The 17,873-nt window shown below is 31.9% G+C and overlaps 2 protein-coding genes across 2 annotated transcripts; both read left to right on the top strand.

Annotated features, from left to right (window-relative positions):
* Nucleotides 1-946: 946 nt before the first annotated feature.
* LOC105772289 (protein IQ-DOMAIN 2) lies at nucleotides 947-4,539 on the top strand. Its single transcript, XM_052633009.1, has 6 exons — nucleotides 947-1,032; nucleotides 2,568-2,652; nucleotides 2,729-2,926; nucleotides 3,282-3,509; nucleotides 3,589-3,708; nucleotides 3,808-4,539. Exons 2-6 carry the CDS (start codon nucleotides 2,584-2,586, stop codon nucleotides 4,351-4,353), a joined length of 1,161 nt encoding a protein of 386 aa, XP_052488969.1. The 5' UTR covers nucleotides 947-1,032; nucleotides 2,568-2,583; the 3' UTR covers nucleotides 4,354-4,539.
* Nucleotides 4,540-11,974: 7,435 nt separating this feature from the next.
* Nucleotides 11,975-17,624, top strand: LOC105772841 (calcium-dependent mitochondrial ATP-magnesium/phosphate carrier protein 2). Its single transcript, XM_012594313.2, has 7 exons — nucleotides 11,975-13,795; nucleotides 14,261-14,681; nucleotides 15,033-15,177; nucleotides 15,264-15,382; nucleotides 15,491-15,569; nucleotides 16,489-16,722; nucleotides 17,020-17,624. Exons 1-7 carry the CDS (start codon nucleotides 12,700-12,702, stop codon nucleotides 17,368-17,370), a joined length of 2,445 nt encoding a protein of 814 aa, XP_012449767.1. The 5' UTR covers nucleotides 11,975-12,699; the 3' UTR covers nucleotides 17,371-17,624.
* Nucleotides 17,625-17,873: the final 249 nt, after the last annotated feature.

Here is a 17,873-nt window from a genome sequence, read left to right as displayed (position 1 = left end):
TAGATGAAAAATTTCCTACTATAAAATTTAGACTTGATCATGAACCATTTGATATAAACAGATTGAATGAGGTTTTGTTAAAGAAATAATAGTTCAAAATTTTTCTTTTCATCTATTAAAAGATTTTCCTGCATCCATTAAGTCTATATTATTAAGTATAATAAAGGAAGATGACTTTTACTATTATTTTCATCTTGAAATAAATAGTCTTATTGGTATTGATGAAAAGAAAAATTTTATCACCATATCAAATTTGGATTATTCAAAGAATGATTGGAAGTCACAAACTTTCAACAATCAAAGAAGACAAAGGACACTTCACAAAAAATATTGACAAGTGTTATAATAATCCTAATTATTATTAAATCCAAGCAGTAATAGATTTAATGACAAAAGCCCAATATTTACTTCAGTAAAGGACTTGTAGACTTTGAACTGATGGAAGAAGAATATTGGCATATGAAACTGGAAACATCCAGAAAGAAAAAGATGAAGAATTTGTGCAACTATTAAAAAAGATAGCTAACATGGAGATTGATAATTTTCCATCACACATAATAGAGGAAATAAAAAACACATGGGAGATTTGGAACTCACCACCAAGACTGTCAACAGATTCATTACATCTAGATGACATAGAGTTAATGAATCCAAATAATATTCAAGAAAGATAAAGCCAAACAAGAAAGTCATGTGGAAGAATATCCAAGAAAGGAGCATTCAAGTTTGGAGGTTACTTAAAGAATAAGGCATCCATAAGCAACCATTAATGATATGACAAGACAAAAGAAAAACTACGTGGAAAGAACCATCAATTCATCATTAATATCATCCTTATCAGAAACACTGTGCGGGATTCAAAGAAAATAAAATAGAGTTTAAGAATTCTTTTATAAATAAGGAGAGAGGAAGCCTAAACAAGGCATCGAAAAATAGTTTAGAAATCTTTCTTTTTACTTTTCATTTACCATCCTCTCCTTGTAAATCTACTGTCTTCCGCATTCCCCTTTCATCCTGTAATTGGTATTCATTGTAAGTTCTTATCTTTTATTTACAATTCTGTTTATTTCATGGTTATTTATCTTAAAACCCATATATCCTAAAACTATAAAATTTAGTCACTATAAATATAGTGACTAACTTTTATAGTTTTAGTGACTTTTTTCCACTAAAAATGCTATTTCTTGCAATGATACCTTATAAACAAACACCTTACCTACAACATAGTGACTTCTTCGATACCTTCTTGCCTTAGGCAAGTCATTTTATAACCTTCCTTTTTACAAAGGGAAGTAATTATTAAACGCCTTCTCGTGAGTCTTATGTGTTCCACACCTAACTATATAAACCCCCTTGCTTGGAAAAAAGGAGTAACTCTCATTCTCAAAGGAGGCTCTTTTCCCCTTTTATTAGAATATCATTCATAGCTCCCACACTTTTGGGGGTGTCTCCAACTATGGAAAATTGTAACTATTTTCAACTAGACATACGCAAAGGCCTTTAAAATTTAAATTTTAAAATATATTTTTTAAAAATTATTCTCCAAATTTGAGAAGGGGTATAAGTACTATCATCTGATGAATCTGAAAGTTCCCCTTAACCATTGCTGAAGAGATCCAATGTAGAAGCTAGAGTGTGCTCTATATGGAATGATTTTGTCCCAAACACTTCTAGCAGTAGGGCAATCTCTGAGAACATGTAGGACCTCTTTGGAACAATTGTAGTTTCACTCTGGATATTAGTCTTAAGAGTATAAGGACTAAAGGTATAATTAGACCAATCTGAATTTATACTTTATAATTTTTGTTTTTGTTTTTGTAAATCTATGTAACATCAAATTAGTCAAAACCATTTTATAAAGGGCAAAAGAAATCCAAATATGAAAAAATGGGGACATTTTAAAAAAAATATTTTTTTGACAAAGTAAAAAGGAAAAATCAGTGTCCCACAATAAAAATACTAAAAATGCCATTTGATATTTTTTCTCCCTCCACCTTTTCTTTTTTTCCTTTTTGCAATTTGTTCCAATATAGAATAGGAAGAGAGAGGGAATGTCCCAATCTTTTAATTGACATCTGCGACTTTTCCCATGCACAGGTTTTGTTCTTCTTTTTGCACAAGTTTATTCATTTTTGTATTATTATTTTTTTAATTTTGATTGTTTGTTTTCATTGATCTTTTGTTTTTGGAATCTGGGTACTTCTTCATTTCTTGGTTTAATAATAATTCAATTTTAATTTTGCAATTTTTTATTTGTTAATGTTTTTTAATATTATTTACAATATTTGTTTGCGATTTTTTAATATAAAAGAAATTATGCTAACATTTGGTTTTCAATTTAGAGGATTTAATTATTAAAAAAATCTTTTGATACAGTATTTTAAAAATATTTTATTTTATTTTATAAAAATTTAAAAATTTATAAATTAAATAAAAATTTGGATTGGATTTTATTCGAATAATTATTTTCAATGCAATTTAAGTTTTATTTATTTTATGTTATAAATTTTTTAACCTCTAAATATGATTTGAAATGTTAATTCCATTGGTTGTTTTTGGTTTTGAAGGAGAATTTTTTGAGGAATGGGCAAAAAAGGAAGCTGGTTTACTGCTGTGAAGAAAGTTCTAAGCCTTGAACCCAACAAAGATGAGGTTTCATTTTCAATTATTTTATTTCATAATCTAATTGTTTTTTATTTAATTTTTTGTATTTTTTTTATTTCACCAGAAGATTCAAAAATCCAAGAAAAATGGGGTTAAATTACCTGAGAAGATCAAAGGAAGCAAACGTGACAACTGGTTCGCTCCGGCCACCACCATGGTGACCGGCGCGTTGGTTCGCCTTACTTTGTCGCCACACTACTTGGGAAAATCAATGGAGGAAATAGCTACTGTTAAGATTCAAACTGTTTTTCGAGGATACTTGGTATCAAATTTCTTCCCCCATTTCTTTAATTTGAAATTTCTTATATTAAGTAATTTTTGACATTTAAGATCGATTATAGACTTATTCATAGGTTAAGTTAAGTTGTGACTCGAAATTTACTTATCTTTCATCTATGCTTAGCTCGAGTTGAGTCACAACCAGAATTGTTAATGCATATAGATAATATGTACTTAGAAGCATCAACCACCCTAAAACACGGAATCAACCCTCTCAAAAATTTGAAAAACTTACTTACATTAGAAAACTTTTAAAAAATCTTATAAATTTAAAAAATTTTAATTAGACCTTAAAACGTAATGTCATGTTTTGTGATTATTTGTATTTGTGTTGTTAGGCGAGGAAGGCATTGCGAGATTTGAGAGGGTTAGAGAGGTTGAAATCATTGATACAAGGGCAATCCGTGAAACGACAAGCCACTATTACGTTACGATGCATGCGGACACTTGCTCGAGTGCAGTCCCAAACTCGGACAAGGCAACTCAGGGTGTCTGAGCAAAACCGAGCACTTCAAAAGCATCTTCAAACTAAATACGAAAAACAGTTGCAAAATTCCAAATCTTACGTAAGTGAATTTCGATTTTGAATCGTAGTTGAATATTTTTGGTTGGGTTCAGTTTTCGATTTAACGATTATTTTCATAGATGGGAGAAGATTGGAATGTAAGTACTAAGTCTAAAGAGCAAATGCAAGCAAAACAACAATATAGACAAGTAGCAGCCTTGCGAAGGGAGAGAGCTTTAGCTTACTCATTTACTCATCAGGTTTTTTGGGTTTTTTTTTCCTTTCGATTGGTATACAAATATAGGATCTTTTCATTTTTTATTTACTTAGATTTAATTCTAGCTATTTTGTTAACACAGCGATCGTGGAAGGTCACTTGTAGATCGATGAATCACACATCTATGGATCCATTTAATCCTAAATGGAGTTGGAGTTGGTTAGAGCGATGGATGTCAACTCGACCATGGGAGATTCAAAATGCACCGGATAACAATGACCATAGCCCAAGTAAGAGTGTTGGTGCTGAGATAACCAAAGCTAAGTTTCAAAGTGATGTTAACAATGATCACAATAAACAATCTTCAACACCGGCAAAACCGATTCGACCTCCGAACCGTAGGTCCTCTTCGACTCCACCATCTAAAATGCATTCTATTTCTAGCAAGAAGGGATTGCAAAGCCCTAGTCCGACAAGGATTCAGTTGCCTGATCGTTACAAGAGGCATAGCATCGGAGGCTTATCATTGGAGAGAGACGATGAGGTCTTTGCAAACTCACCACCTAGTAATAAAATACCGGCACGTTCATCATCAAAGGACCGGTCTCGACCGCCGAGCATTAATAGAAATCCGGTTAATACTAGGAGACATTCTGGTCCTCCGAAAGTTGATATTTTTCCCAATTAAGGAAGAAATGCCAAACAATGGCAAAGGGAGGTAGTTTATGAAGCATAGACACTTTTGTCACGAGTGCCAGCCACATGTTTAATATCGAAATGGCTCCGACACAATCAAATGTGTGATGATTATATGACGATATATTTTTAAAAAAAAAATCAAATACTATCAGAAAAAATATAAAGAAAGATTGGATACCCCAAACATGTAATTATACATATTATTTTTACATTTTTTATTGAGTTAAAGTTTTGAATTCAAAAATAAATTTTGAGTTTTGAAAAGGTCTTTACCTATTACTATTTATTTGAAAAATATCGATTTTATATTGTTGTTGTATATAAGAAATTTTTTATCATCTCTTAATTTTCAAGAAAAACTATTACATTATCATTTTAATATCGTGTCATGCACGTCCTACTTCCTATCGAATAACTCGAGTTTCAATAACAAACACAAATAAATAATAATAGAAATTTGAACATATTTTAAAATTATAACAATAAAATTAAATATTTAAATTAGCTTAAATTGAATTAAATAGTTTTTAATAGTTTTATATTCGGTTTGACTACTTATTTACCAGTTCAATCAATTTTTCAGCCCTTTTATTTTATTTTATGATAATAATTGAATCACTGATTTTCAATTTAACCAATCGATACTAAAAAAATTTTGGACCATAATCTAATCCAACTCTTTTTGACAGATCTACTCGTATTGTATTTGAGTCGCTTTTTATGCCATATTTTCAAGTTTTTTTTTCATCTCATGTAACAATAGAGTGTTCAAATTATTTACATAAATAAAGAGCCATTTGAAAATTTGGATATGAGTATAAAAATACGATCGTCTAAAAATCGTCCAAAAATATGAATTTGTTTTTCAAAAATTAATATAGTAGTACAATATTTATATTTGTTAGGACTATTTCGTTTTCTATAAGTCTAATTGAAGAGATAATTTGTTTTGACTATCGGAACATGATTGCCTCTTAAGATAGAGACATAGATGTGATAATTTGGATTGAAAATGTATTGCACTAGACCCAAGATAAATCAATCCTAAATATGTTTATGAATGAATTAACTTGTGACATTCATTATGTACTTACCTTAATATTGAGTGTGTAAAAGATTACGTATGTATGATTTGTATGAGAAAATATTGTATGAAACTGTGATTCCACCTCATCTTTATTCCTTTCCAATAGGAGATTGACAAGTCAGATTTTTTCTCCTTATTTTTTAACATTTTTTGTTGGATTTAAATTTTTTCAAGAGGAAAAATCTGATTTGTCATTTTCCTATTGGAAAAAGATAAGGATGATGTGGAATTATAGTTTTATACAATCCTTCTTCACTTGTATACTTTGATATATTAAAAACAAATGCATCTCAAAATAGTAAGCAAAAGGTTGGTATGATGAATATGCTACTTATACATGATGTAGATTCACTTATATATATATTAGAATCGAGATCAAATAAAGAGTTAATTGTATCTTCTCAAAGACATTGATCAATTTATAAAATGGAATATGACTATGGTTCATTTCTTTTAAACAAATGATTTATTCGTTACTTTGGAAAATGATGAACATTTTCATTGTTGGAGATACAATGAAACTTTGAGATAAAAGTTACCAAATTAGGTAAATAGATAAAACCTTAAGAGACCATTGATATTCTACGAGAGTAATGCACGAATGGAAAGGACATTCGACAAAACTTTTCAAATATAGCATTTCATAATTGAGAGTTTAGTCATGATATTTAGTAATAAAAGTCCAGGATTTAATAATGATGTGACACATTAAGTATTTTTTTTTAAATTTTTGACTAAAATTAGAAACTTCTCTATAAATATCTCAATGTTAGAGTCGTATCGTTTTGCTAATTACCTGCCAAAAGTTTTCCCTACAATCACCCAAAATCTTTTCTGACTACGGATATTGATCTCAAAATTTTCCCGCCCTTTCTCCCCTTCTCTCTTTTTTCATGGCAACTTTCCAGGGAAGCCAAACAACTTCATCAACCGCCACCCTTACACATTCCCCAATCTACTACTCAATTATCCAAGCAGGTAGGGGTAAGTATTTGAATCGAGTCGAAAAATTTCGAGTTAAGTCGAATCGAGTTAACGAATCCTATTATTTATATTCAATGTTGCATTTACATAAATTGATTATTTAACTAGTAGACGAAGTACAAAATTATTTAACTACATAAGTAAGATTGATTGGTAAACATTTATCAAACGACATAGTTTTACTTTTTAACTTAATGGTTTTGACTTTTAACTTTAGAAAAGGTAAACATTTATCAAAACGATTGTAGTTTTATTTTTTCTTATTCGGATTTTTGGATAACTCGAATTGTGTAATTCATATTTGAGCTAAATCGAATAATTTTATTTTTTTATTTGAGTTGAACCGAATAACTTGTTTAACTCGAATAACTCAAACTATTTAATTAAAAATTTAAAATTTTTATCGAATTTTTTGAATCGAATAGGATTTTACTCATGCTTACAAGCAGACCCACGTCTCAAACCTCTTCAACAAGTCCATACACGGATCATCATCACCAAATTACTTTCTTTTGATTACGCCGCCACTTCACCCATTAGCTACACTCGCCACCTCTTCTTTTCCATCCCCAAACCAGATACCTTTCTCTTCCATTCTTTAATCACTTTAACCTCTAAATTCAGTTTCCCTGAAGAATCCCTTCTCTACTACCGCCGGATGTTATTAGCCAAAATTCCATCTTCAAATTACATATTCTCCACCGTGATTAAATATTCTTCCAATTTAGAGGCTTTCAGTATAGGTGAAACTATTCATTGTCATGTTTTGATTTGTGGGTACGGTTTGGATACTTATGTTGAAGCTGCTCTTGTGAGGTTTTATGCTAAATCTGGTCATGTGATGATTGCCAATGTCTCTTTGGAATCTTAATAAAAGCATTTTGAATCAGTTTAAGGGTGTTCGAAGGTGTCCGAGACTTCCACAAGCGCCAAGGTGTTAAAGACTTCTTTCATTCAAATAACAGTCATGCATGGTTAGCCTTTCTTTCCTCATGGCTTGCAGCTTGTAGTGTAAGTACATCTCCTTGGTGTACAGAAAAGCCATAGTATTGTGCTCAGTTGGCAGAAGTTTCAAGCCCAGCTAGTTGATCTTTGGCATGGTAAGTGATAAAATGAGTCTAGAATGTATTCTTCACATATGCTGATGATAAAAAAATTGTTAAAGTTTGTGTGACCCGAATCCTATCACTTCTGAAAAAATAAATAAAGTAGCAAAATAAAGGAATTTGTAAGGGCGAGAGGCCGAGGGTTGTAACTTTTTCCGTATAGAACTACACTTTTTCTATTTGATATTAATTAAAATAGGGTTTTTCAAGCTTTAAATAGATGTAGTCGAAACTTCTCTTATATCATCCAGTCAACAATAGCGAATTTCTCCATCTCTGCCTGTGATTTTTTCCTAAAAGGTTTACACATAAAATTTGTGTTTTATTTTTATTTTTCTTACTACTTTACGATCGTTCTATTACCATTATTGACGCTTATTATCTCAACTAATTTTATCTATAAACATGGCCTCAATTGTAGCATTTTCAATCTAATTTTAGGGATATCAAAGAAGAAATGTTTTTTATATCAATATAATGTCTAAAAAAACCCAAACATCAGCTTATGTCTTACAGTTTCTATTGTTATGAAAATTTCCTTTCTATGGTTATTATCATCTTTTTATTAAAGTTTATCATTTCTTTTATAAAAATTAGTCATCAGTCAATTAATTAAGACACATGGCTCAATATTGACCATGAAATCATTGATATGGAACAACCAATACTATGAATAACAGGTGAAAATGTTCTTTTAATGTTCTAACATTTTCAAAGCTCCCAAAACCCAATTTTTTTATGTTTTTTTAACTTTTTTATTCTTCCAAAAAATATTCACATTCTGGTGAGTTTTCATTTTTTTTTCTTTACTCCATGAAATTATGGTTTAAATTTAATCAGAAAGAAACAAGTTTCAACTCTTAGTACCCTTTCTTTGTCCTATCAATGAGGTTTTTTGAGCTTTAATGAGTTTTCTTCCATTGCTTTATTAACAGATTGTGACCAAATTGAGCAATGGAACTAAAGTTTACACCTACAAAGAATCTACAAATGTCAATATTCAAAACCCCACAAAAGTCACCCTCTTTAATATCATCTATAAGATGTGGCAATCAAGTTAAGTGCAAGCAATGTTTGGACTATGGTCGCCTTCATCGTTCATCACATTTTAGCTCAAGAAAGTTGAAAGCTGATTGTTGCTCAAGCTTCAATGGCTTCCCCCATGAAAACGTTGTTCACAAGAGGATAAAATTGAATCCTTCGAAGCAGCTTTTGCCATCAAAGGTCGAGTTCCTTGATCCCACATCACTTGGAATTTGTCCCGAGCCACCGAATTGGCCTGAAAGAGACGAGATTCAAAGGTTCACCATCGAACAAAAAGCAAACAACGTGGGGATCTCACATTCACTAAGGTTCATAAAGCGAAAACAGCAAGGGAAATTGGGTAGTTTCGTTGATAATGCAACTGAATTTGCACATTCCTCAGTTAAAAACGCCATTTCTTCATTAGTTTTGATCATCAGAGAGATCCAAAACTACACGCTGATGATTAGGGATAGTCTTTATTCAGAAGATTTAGTGGTTGTCTTGTCTAAAATCCAACAAGACATGACGTTAACATTTGTATGGCTGTTCACAAGTGTTTTCCGAAACACCGACACTCATGGTTTACGTCATGCTTCTTTTGGCAAACTTTTCTGTTCAATCAATGGCGGGAAAAGCTTGTTTTGATGCAATCCAACGATAAGGATTCACTCAAAATGTTGTTATAGAAACCATGTTGGTTTCAGACAAGGAAAGTGAAAAAAAAGAAGAAGAAGATCAATGTGCTAAGGTCAGGCAACAATTGGTTTCTCCATTGCATGTGGGGATTGAACCAGATAACTATGAAGTTCATTCCAAAAGGGATCTTGTTTACCAAATGCGTATTGCTGAGGAGCCTAATAATGCTCTTTTGCTATCAAACTATGCTCAATTTCTCCACCTTGTTGTCAAGGACTACGACAGGTAAAATTGCAGCTTTTATTTGTCTTCTCGATCTCAAGGCAACATAATTCATTACTTTCAGAAAAAGTCTGTGATGTTTCACATCCATATCAGATTCATACCATTTATTTTTTGGTATGGTATATGCAGGGCAGAAGAGTGCTTCAAACGTGCTATTGAGGTGGAACCTCAAGATGCCGAGGCATTGGGACTATATGCTGATTTCTTATGGCAAGTGAGAAACAATGAGTGGGAAGCTGAAGAAATGTACATACAAGCTGCTGAGGCTGACACCAAAAACCCTTTTCAAGCATCAAAATATGCAAATTTCTTATTGAGCACTGGTTGCCAAGGCATTTGTTTTTTGTTTGATGAATCAATTGTTTCTTCAAAGTAGATATAACTACCTGTTTCTACTGGATATTTGCCAATGCTTCGTACATATATATATATTTTATATTCTTCATGTCTGTTTTATGATTCATGTTCGGGGTTCGTAGCTGTCTCTCCTAATAATATTGTTTCCAAAGTTCAAACTTAGGTTCTCCTTTTTGAGAGTGTAATGTATTTTTCTACTGTACCCAACTACTTATTGATAATGCTTCATATATATTAAAAACTTCCTAGTGTAGTAAAATTTTGTTTTTATTGGAATTAATAAATATTCATTTATTATTTTTTTATTCTATGCACACATTTTCTCACCATGTAAAATAAACATTTAAGTAAATATCGGTTTATTGATTATCAATGGTTTTTTTTTTTTTGTTCAAGGTATCTACTGGAGTGAGCTAAATGATTAACCTTTTGCGTTCGGTAGGCCCATTAAGAAGGTAGACACTAACCACAAGTTTTAAAACTACTCCATACCCAAAACGAAGATCGAACTCTCAACCACTAATTAAGGTAGGATTAGCAATGGTTTTAAACAAATGATAAGTTACATAATAAATACTATTTTGTCATATAAGAGACAATCTATATTAGTGAATAATCTCTAATAAATTTAACTATTGGTCCGGTTGTTATAACATCCACTTATCCAAGTTTTTTACAACATTCACATGACTGAACAAATAATAAAAAGAACTCGTATCCGAAAAAAATACGATCAGCTCAAATTTGATTTATTCTTTGATATTTATATATATTTATAATAATTTTTAATTATTAAATGTCAATTCTTGGAAATCATTACAACATAAAATATTAATATACAAAATTTATATAAATATATGAAAATCAAGGATGAATATAAAATAAAATGAAGTTGGTTTTAAAGTTAATTGATTAGCAATGTAGCCTAATAATAACTTTGTTGAAATATGCTTTAATTTTCTATATTTTTCTCATTTAAAATTAAAATTTTTATTTTTATTTTTCAAGAATTTAATCTTTTATTTTTTTAAAATTTAAAAACATGTCCAATTGTTAACTACCAAATTGTTCTATCAAATTCATTAGTATAATATTTTAAAAGTAAAAAAAATCTTACTTAATAGTCATGAAACAAAAAGAATATTTTAATCAATTTAAATTTAACAAAAATTTAATTATATTCGTAATTAAATTTATATTTTAAATACTAAAAATAAGAAATTTCAAAAAAAACTAAAAATAAAGGAACTAATTTTTAAAAATTAAAGTAAATAAATTAAATTCTAATTATATAAAAATATATAATATATTTTTACTTCAAAGCTTTATATAAAATATTTATGATCGCTTCCATATCTTGTTTGATTATATTGAGATTCCATCTTAAATAATTTTCTTTTGAAATTATATTAACTAAGGTGCCCTTTGTTGACTTTTCATCAATCCTTTTGACTGGAATAATCTTTTTATATACTTTATTTTATCATATTTAGGTATATTTTTTTTAACAATCTCATTATAAGTTCTGATTATATCTATTTTTTAAGATAATATTTAGAATTACCCATAGCCCCTCCCCGACCCATAAATAGGAGAATTATGCACTTCAACGCACTGGAACCTATGTCTTCTTGCATTGACAAAAATATCCAAACCAATAAATATTTTATTATATTAAAAAAACTAATAAATATAATAAATATTTTATTATATTAAATATAGATTTAAAATTTTATATTTTGGGTTAAATTATTTAGTTGGATAAATTTCTTTTAAGTCTTGGACAATAAATTTAATTATTATTAAATTAATGATTCAATATCAATATAAATATATAATTATTATTTAACATATATAATTAATATAATATTATTTTATAACATAATATTCGCGTCGGGTTAGAAACAAAAATCAATATCCAAAATTTAACTTGTATAAAAATAGACTTCAAATTTTATGCAAAGAACAAACTTTCATGAAGAGTGTCATCATGTTAAATTGAATATAAAAAATTCTTATGTTCAAAAATGAATTTTGTTAAAATAAAAATAAAAAATCTAAATTTTATTACTATGCCATCTTATAATTCCAATTTTGCCTGTCAATTTCCACTTTCATTTGAAAAAAAACCCTTTATTCTTGTTTTGTTACTTCAAAAAGAACTCAGACGAATCCATTGTTAAAAACTATTGTCTTTCTCCAAAAAAAATGGAATCTTTCTCCATAAAGTAGACTAAAAACTAATACCCCATTTGCCTAATTTTGTAAGTACAAATGCTTTAAAAAAGCATCAATTTCTTCATCCAATCATTCCCCAAAGTGAATTCTTCATATTTCCTGCAATTTTAGTGTACAAAAGGTTTAGTTTTTTCTTCTGCGTTCTTTTTCTTCTTTTTATTTTTGTGTTGAAATTTTGGTTCTATCTTGGATTATTTTTACTCAGTGAACTTGTTGAATCTTAAGAGAAGTGCATATTTTGAGTTTATGTAACAGTAAATTGACGGCTTTTTAGGATACTCAGGAAAGTGCATCGATTTTCGATTCGATTTAATTAGGAAAAGAAGTTTTCAATTCAATCTAGCTCATGATTCTTATTTTTATTTTTTGGGTTTTTGAGTTGTAGAAACATGGTTGTTGCTGAATCTCAAGAGAAAAGCAAATTTTAAAGTTTCTATAATAGTAAATTGACAAATTTTAGGCTTTTTCGGGAATGGGGTTGATTTTGATTCGATTCAAGTAGTAAAAGAAGCTATCTTCACCTTTTGAATTGGCTGAAGATCTGGTTTTTGTCAATGGCTCTTGATTTTTTATGCTTTTTGGGTTTATTGCCTGTTGAATCTTGATAGAGAAAACTATGTCGAAAAGTGATCCGAACAAATCGAATCTGAATTGGATTTGGTTCGTAAAAGAAGCATTTTCACCTATTGAATTAGGTATTAAGAAGGCTGCGAAAGATCTTGAAAGTTGTTGGGGAGTTTCTAATGGTAAAAGAAAAAAAATCGAATTGATTGCCCCATTGAACGGTAGTGATAGTGATTGGAATGGTACGGTTCAAATCTTCGGTGTGAAGAACAGGATCGGTGTTAACAATCGGTCGAGTCGTGTTGGTAGTGAAGAGAGAATGAAAGGGTTGTCTATAAAGGTTCCGATGGATGTTTTTATCGGCATGTTTTTGCCGGAAAATGAGCTGAATGATAAAAAGGTCAAGGCAGTTAGAAAAGGATTGAAAGGAAAAGATGTTGATACGGTTGAAGGGACTTGTATGAATCCGTTGCTGTTTGCAGCAAATTGGTCAGTGTTTGTTAACAGATTTGTCCAGGCTATACCGAGCTCGTTTGAATCCGGGAAGGAATGGATTCGGAAAATGGACGAAAATAAAGGGCGTCTAAGCTCATGTATTCATGACATGGAATCAAAGGCACCATTTGAGTTTAAGCCTAGAGAGTCAAGGGCTCAGGTTTTCACAAGGAATGAGGGTTTGGAACATAATCATGGTCAGAAAGATGTATCATTTGAATGCTTTATAGGGTTTGCATTTGATCAGTTGACCCAAAATCTTCAAAAGCTTGATTATTTAAAAGCTGTTGCAAGTATTTTGGATGGTCGAAAAGTCGATGTAAATGGATTTTTAGGAAATTTAAAGTTTGCTAGGGTGGGAGGTGTTCCATCTGGTATTGCCGGTGTTGCTTCTTCTGTGAATGCGGAGGGTGAGGATGGTGTTAGTATAGGCAGTAGTGAAGAAACTGGTGGTAATTCGTCACAAAAACTGGCCGATCAGATGCTTAGTGTTCCTCTATCGAATGTGGAGCGTTTGAGAACGACTTTACCGGCAGTCACACTTACGGAATTGACTGAGCTACTACCACCATTGAGCCAATCTTCGCTAGACCATCCGGACAAGAAGAAGTTATTTTCTGTCCAGGAGTTCTTCAGATATACCGAGTTTGAAGGTATGGTTTATCAGACAGCTTAGCAAATGATCAGTTTTGCATCATCAATTTCGTTTTTTATTTGATTTCTTAATAGGTAAATCCTTAAAGAAATGCACGATGTTGTAGATTATGAGTAGCATAATTTGAACTATAGCTTTCTCGATTTCTGTATTGTGTTTATCTTCATGCTTAAAATGTGGGAATTGGTTAGTTTTCAGTTCTGGCTTCTTGTTAGATCCTTTCCACAATCCATATTAAACTCGGAAATTGAGATTGTAGCATTTGATATTGCATAAATAAGCTCTTTTTGCGTTTGTGACTTGTTGTTGATGCTATCATTCCAGTTTTCATGGCATTAATTTTAGGTTGGGGTAATTTATATTGTCTAATGTGATTAGCTGTACTACAGTATACTACTCACTTACATCCAAGTCCGAGTTACATAGTTATGCTTCGAATTTAACTCAGTTATTACTCTTTCAGGGAGGAGGTTCTTTGAAGAACTGGATAGAGATGGTGATGGCCAAGTAACATTAGAAGATCTCGAAGTTGCTATGAGAAAAAGAAAATTACCACTGACGTATTCTCGGGAATTCATGCGCCGGGCTAGAAGAAATCCATTTTCGAAATCCTTTGGCTGGAAGCAGTTTTTGTCCTTGATGGAACGGAAAGAGCCAACCATTCTTCGAGCTTATACTTCTCTTTGTTTAAGTGAGTCCGGGACTCTCCACAAGAGTGAAATATTGGTATCACTTAAAAATGCCGGACTTCCAGCAAACGAACACAATGCTGTTGCTATGATGCAATGTTTGAACATGGACACTGAAGAATCTGTTTCCTATGGACACTTCCGCAATTTTATGCTTCTGTTGCCTTCTGACCGACTACTTCAAGATGATCCTCGGTAAGGTTAATTTTCCATTTGAAGGGTCTTATTCCGAAACTATAGTGGAAGCACAAGGTCAAATTTAATTTACTGTTCGATTGTCTTTGGTTTGGCTGCTTAATGTATATATTTAGCATAAAGTTCCAGTCCTCCCTTTTACCTTCGTTAAACTACGGGTGTAAACAAGGCATATGTGCTCGTAAGCTAACTAAAATTAAATTGAAATTGGCTTGGTCAGTGTCAAGTCGAACTTGAGTTTGAACAGTTTAAGTTATCAAGTAAGCTGAATTTTCTAAGCATAACCAAGCTCTTTCACTCAGACTTGAACTCTAGCACAATTAATCGAGCTTCTTTTTATGTTAAATACAGGAATATCTGGTTCAAAGCTGCAACTGCCGTTGCTGTTGCACCAGCTGCAGAAATACAGCGTGAAAGTGTTCTTAAATCTGCTTTTGCTGGGGGTCTGTCATGTGCATTCTCCTCGGCCGTAATGCATCCTGTTGATACTGTAAAGGTACATTTTGTTTATGTTATTAGGGATTTTTTATGATTTTTTTTGTTTTTTTCCTTCTTTTCATTTCTGTTTTCGTACTTTATCAGACTCAGGTGCAAGCATCAACCACCCTGACATTCCCAGAAATTATGTCAAAGATTCCGCAAATCGGATTACGAGGGTTATATAAGGGTTCCATCCCTGCAATTCTTGGACAGTTTTCAAGGTTATATATAAACATATATCTTGTTTTTTTATCATTTGTTTTCAGTTTGGAGTTTGATTTTGCTTTCTCTTATTTATTCGTGTAATCGCTTTTCTTTCAATGTTGCAGCCATGGATTGCGGACAGGTATATGTGAAGTAAGCAAGCTTGTATTGATCAATGTTGCTCCGAACCTCCCTGACATCCAGGTACTTGTTGCACTATTACAATTGAATGTCTGTTGTCATATAAGTTTTCTTCCGAGTGCCATTCATGTAGCTCTTTTTCATTTGGGCTAGTTTATAAATTCCCTTGATTTCATGGGCATTGCCCCACTAGTCATGGAAACTAAGAAAAACAAGAAGTTACATGTTAAAGGAAATTTCTACTTATTTGTATAAATGATGTTAAACAAGCTACCTTTGTTACTTACACTCGGGTGTAAGTATTTGGAGGGTTCTTGGATGGTCATATCCTCGTACCAATACTTGGATATGCATTAGATATTGGTGTCAGACACGGATACTATAAGAAAAATGAAGAGTCGGAGTAACATAGTAGTGCACATTCAAAGCATTCGCTATACATGAAGCTAAACAATTACCAAAATTGAACTAATTGTTCTAGGAAATTTTAGTTCTTTGATATGATTATGAAAACAGAAATTTTGAACTTCCAAGTCATTGGTTGTCTATTTCTTAGATTGTACCAGATCCCCTTGTTTTTCAGTAGTGTTTTCATGTGCTTGTGAAGTCTCAAACTAACTCTGTTGTTCTATGTGAGTGCATCCACATGTGCTTTTGTGCTATGTTGCTCCGATTTTTTGTTTTCCTTGAAGCACCCCTTATTTATGCATATCCAAACTTAGGAATGGGAGTATGATCCTCTAGGGATTCTCCAAATATATGAAGATCTTTAAAAATATTGAAAATACCCGTGCCTAGCTCTTATACTCGAGTCCAAGTAATATAGCTTTTGAGGGTTTACTTCTCTTTGCGCATGTGCTGAAAGATGTCTTGCACACTTAATTTCCGTATTCCAGAAAGTAATGAATCATAATTTCATATTAAACTTATTTCGATACTGATTTGCAACATTGTGTTAAGGTCTCCTTTATGTGCTCTGTAGGTTGAATCCATGGCATCATTCTTCAGTACGGTTCTAGGAACAGTGGCTCGTTTACCTTGTGAGGTACTGAAGCAGCGTTTGCAGGCTGGCCTTTATGACAATGTCGGAGAAGCTCTTATCGGTACTTGGCAGCAGGATGGTCTGAAGGGCTTTTTCCGTGGGACCGGGGCCACACTTTGTCGTGAGTTGCCATTCTATGTTGCAGGGATGGGCCTATACACTGAATCCAAAAAGGTATCTACTTTTGTATTCGCTTTGAGAATTTTCATTTCACCAATTTATTTTCCGGAGTAGTCAAAGCCACTATGGTGCACTTGCCTTAGTAATGCAAGTTCCTTGTAAGATTTTGTATAAGAACCAATATATGCCTAATAGAATACCAGTTTATCAGACAAATCAGTGACAAAAATACTCTCTGATATATTTTATTTCGCCTCCAGCTATGTGGATTCCTTTGAATTATTGGACTTTAATTATAATCATCATTATTTTTTATACAAATTAACATTTTGCTTCTGCATTTTGTTTTAGTTTGTCCAACGACTTATAAGACGGGAACTGGAACCATGGGAAACAGTTGTTGTCGGAGCTATATCCGGAGGGTTAGCTTCTGTTACTACTACACCATTCGATGTCATTAAAACTAGAATGGTGACTACATCCGGGGCTCGAAACGTATCGATGTCAGCAGTAGCCTTTTCTATACTCCGTCACGAGGGACCCCTCGCCCTGTTCAAAGGAGCCATACCGAGGTTTTTCTGGATTGCTCCCTTAGGTGCCATGAACTTTGCCGGCTACGAGTTGTTGAGGAAGGCCATGGATGGAAACAAAGATGTTGCTAGGGATCAAGTCTCCGAAGAGAAATCGGTTAGTTCCAGGTAAATACAAGCTCTAAAATATGAACCATAACCTTCAAATGGCCTCTGGATTTTGTTAGTGGTCAAAAACAATTGAATGCTGCTAGAAATTTTGAGCTTTTCACCACCAAAATTACAGCAAGTTGTTCAATTTTAATTTGTCGACATATTTTTTTGCTAAAAATTGTAATTTCTCTTGAAGTTTCAACACATTTTTGTAACGTTTAATCCGTTCTTTTAATCTTGAATTAGATGTTGATCAGTTGTTCTTGGGTTAAACTTTCTATCTTGATTCCATTTTTCTCTTGTTCTTTTTTTTGTGTGTGAGTAAATTCTTTGTTTCATTTATATACATTTATATAGTTTTCACCCTGGGTTAATTGTTTATTTTTTGACTAAATTATAATGTAAAAATTCAAATGTTACAATTTACTTAAAGCTTTTATACTCTCTTTATAGTTAGAATTTAATCACCATAATTTTATTTTCAAGAATTTAGTTACTCTCTACTTTTTAAATTTAAAATTT

Source organism: Gossypium raimondii, chromosome 6 (genome assembly GCF_025698545.1).
Source record: "Gossypium raimondii isolate GPD5lz chromosome 6, ASM2569854v1, whole genome shotgun sequence".
NCBI lineage: Eukaryota > Viridiplantae > Streptophyta > Magnoliopsida > Malvales > Malvaceae > Gossypium > Gossypium raimondii.
The sequence above is the reverse complement of the archived record's forward strand: the minus strand, read 5'-3'. Positions and strand labels throughout refer to the sequence as shown.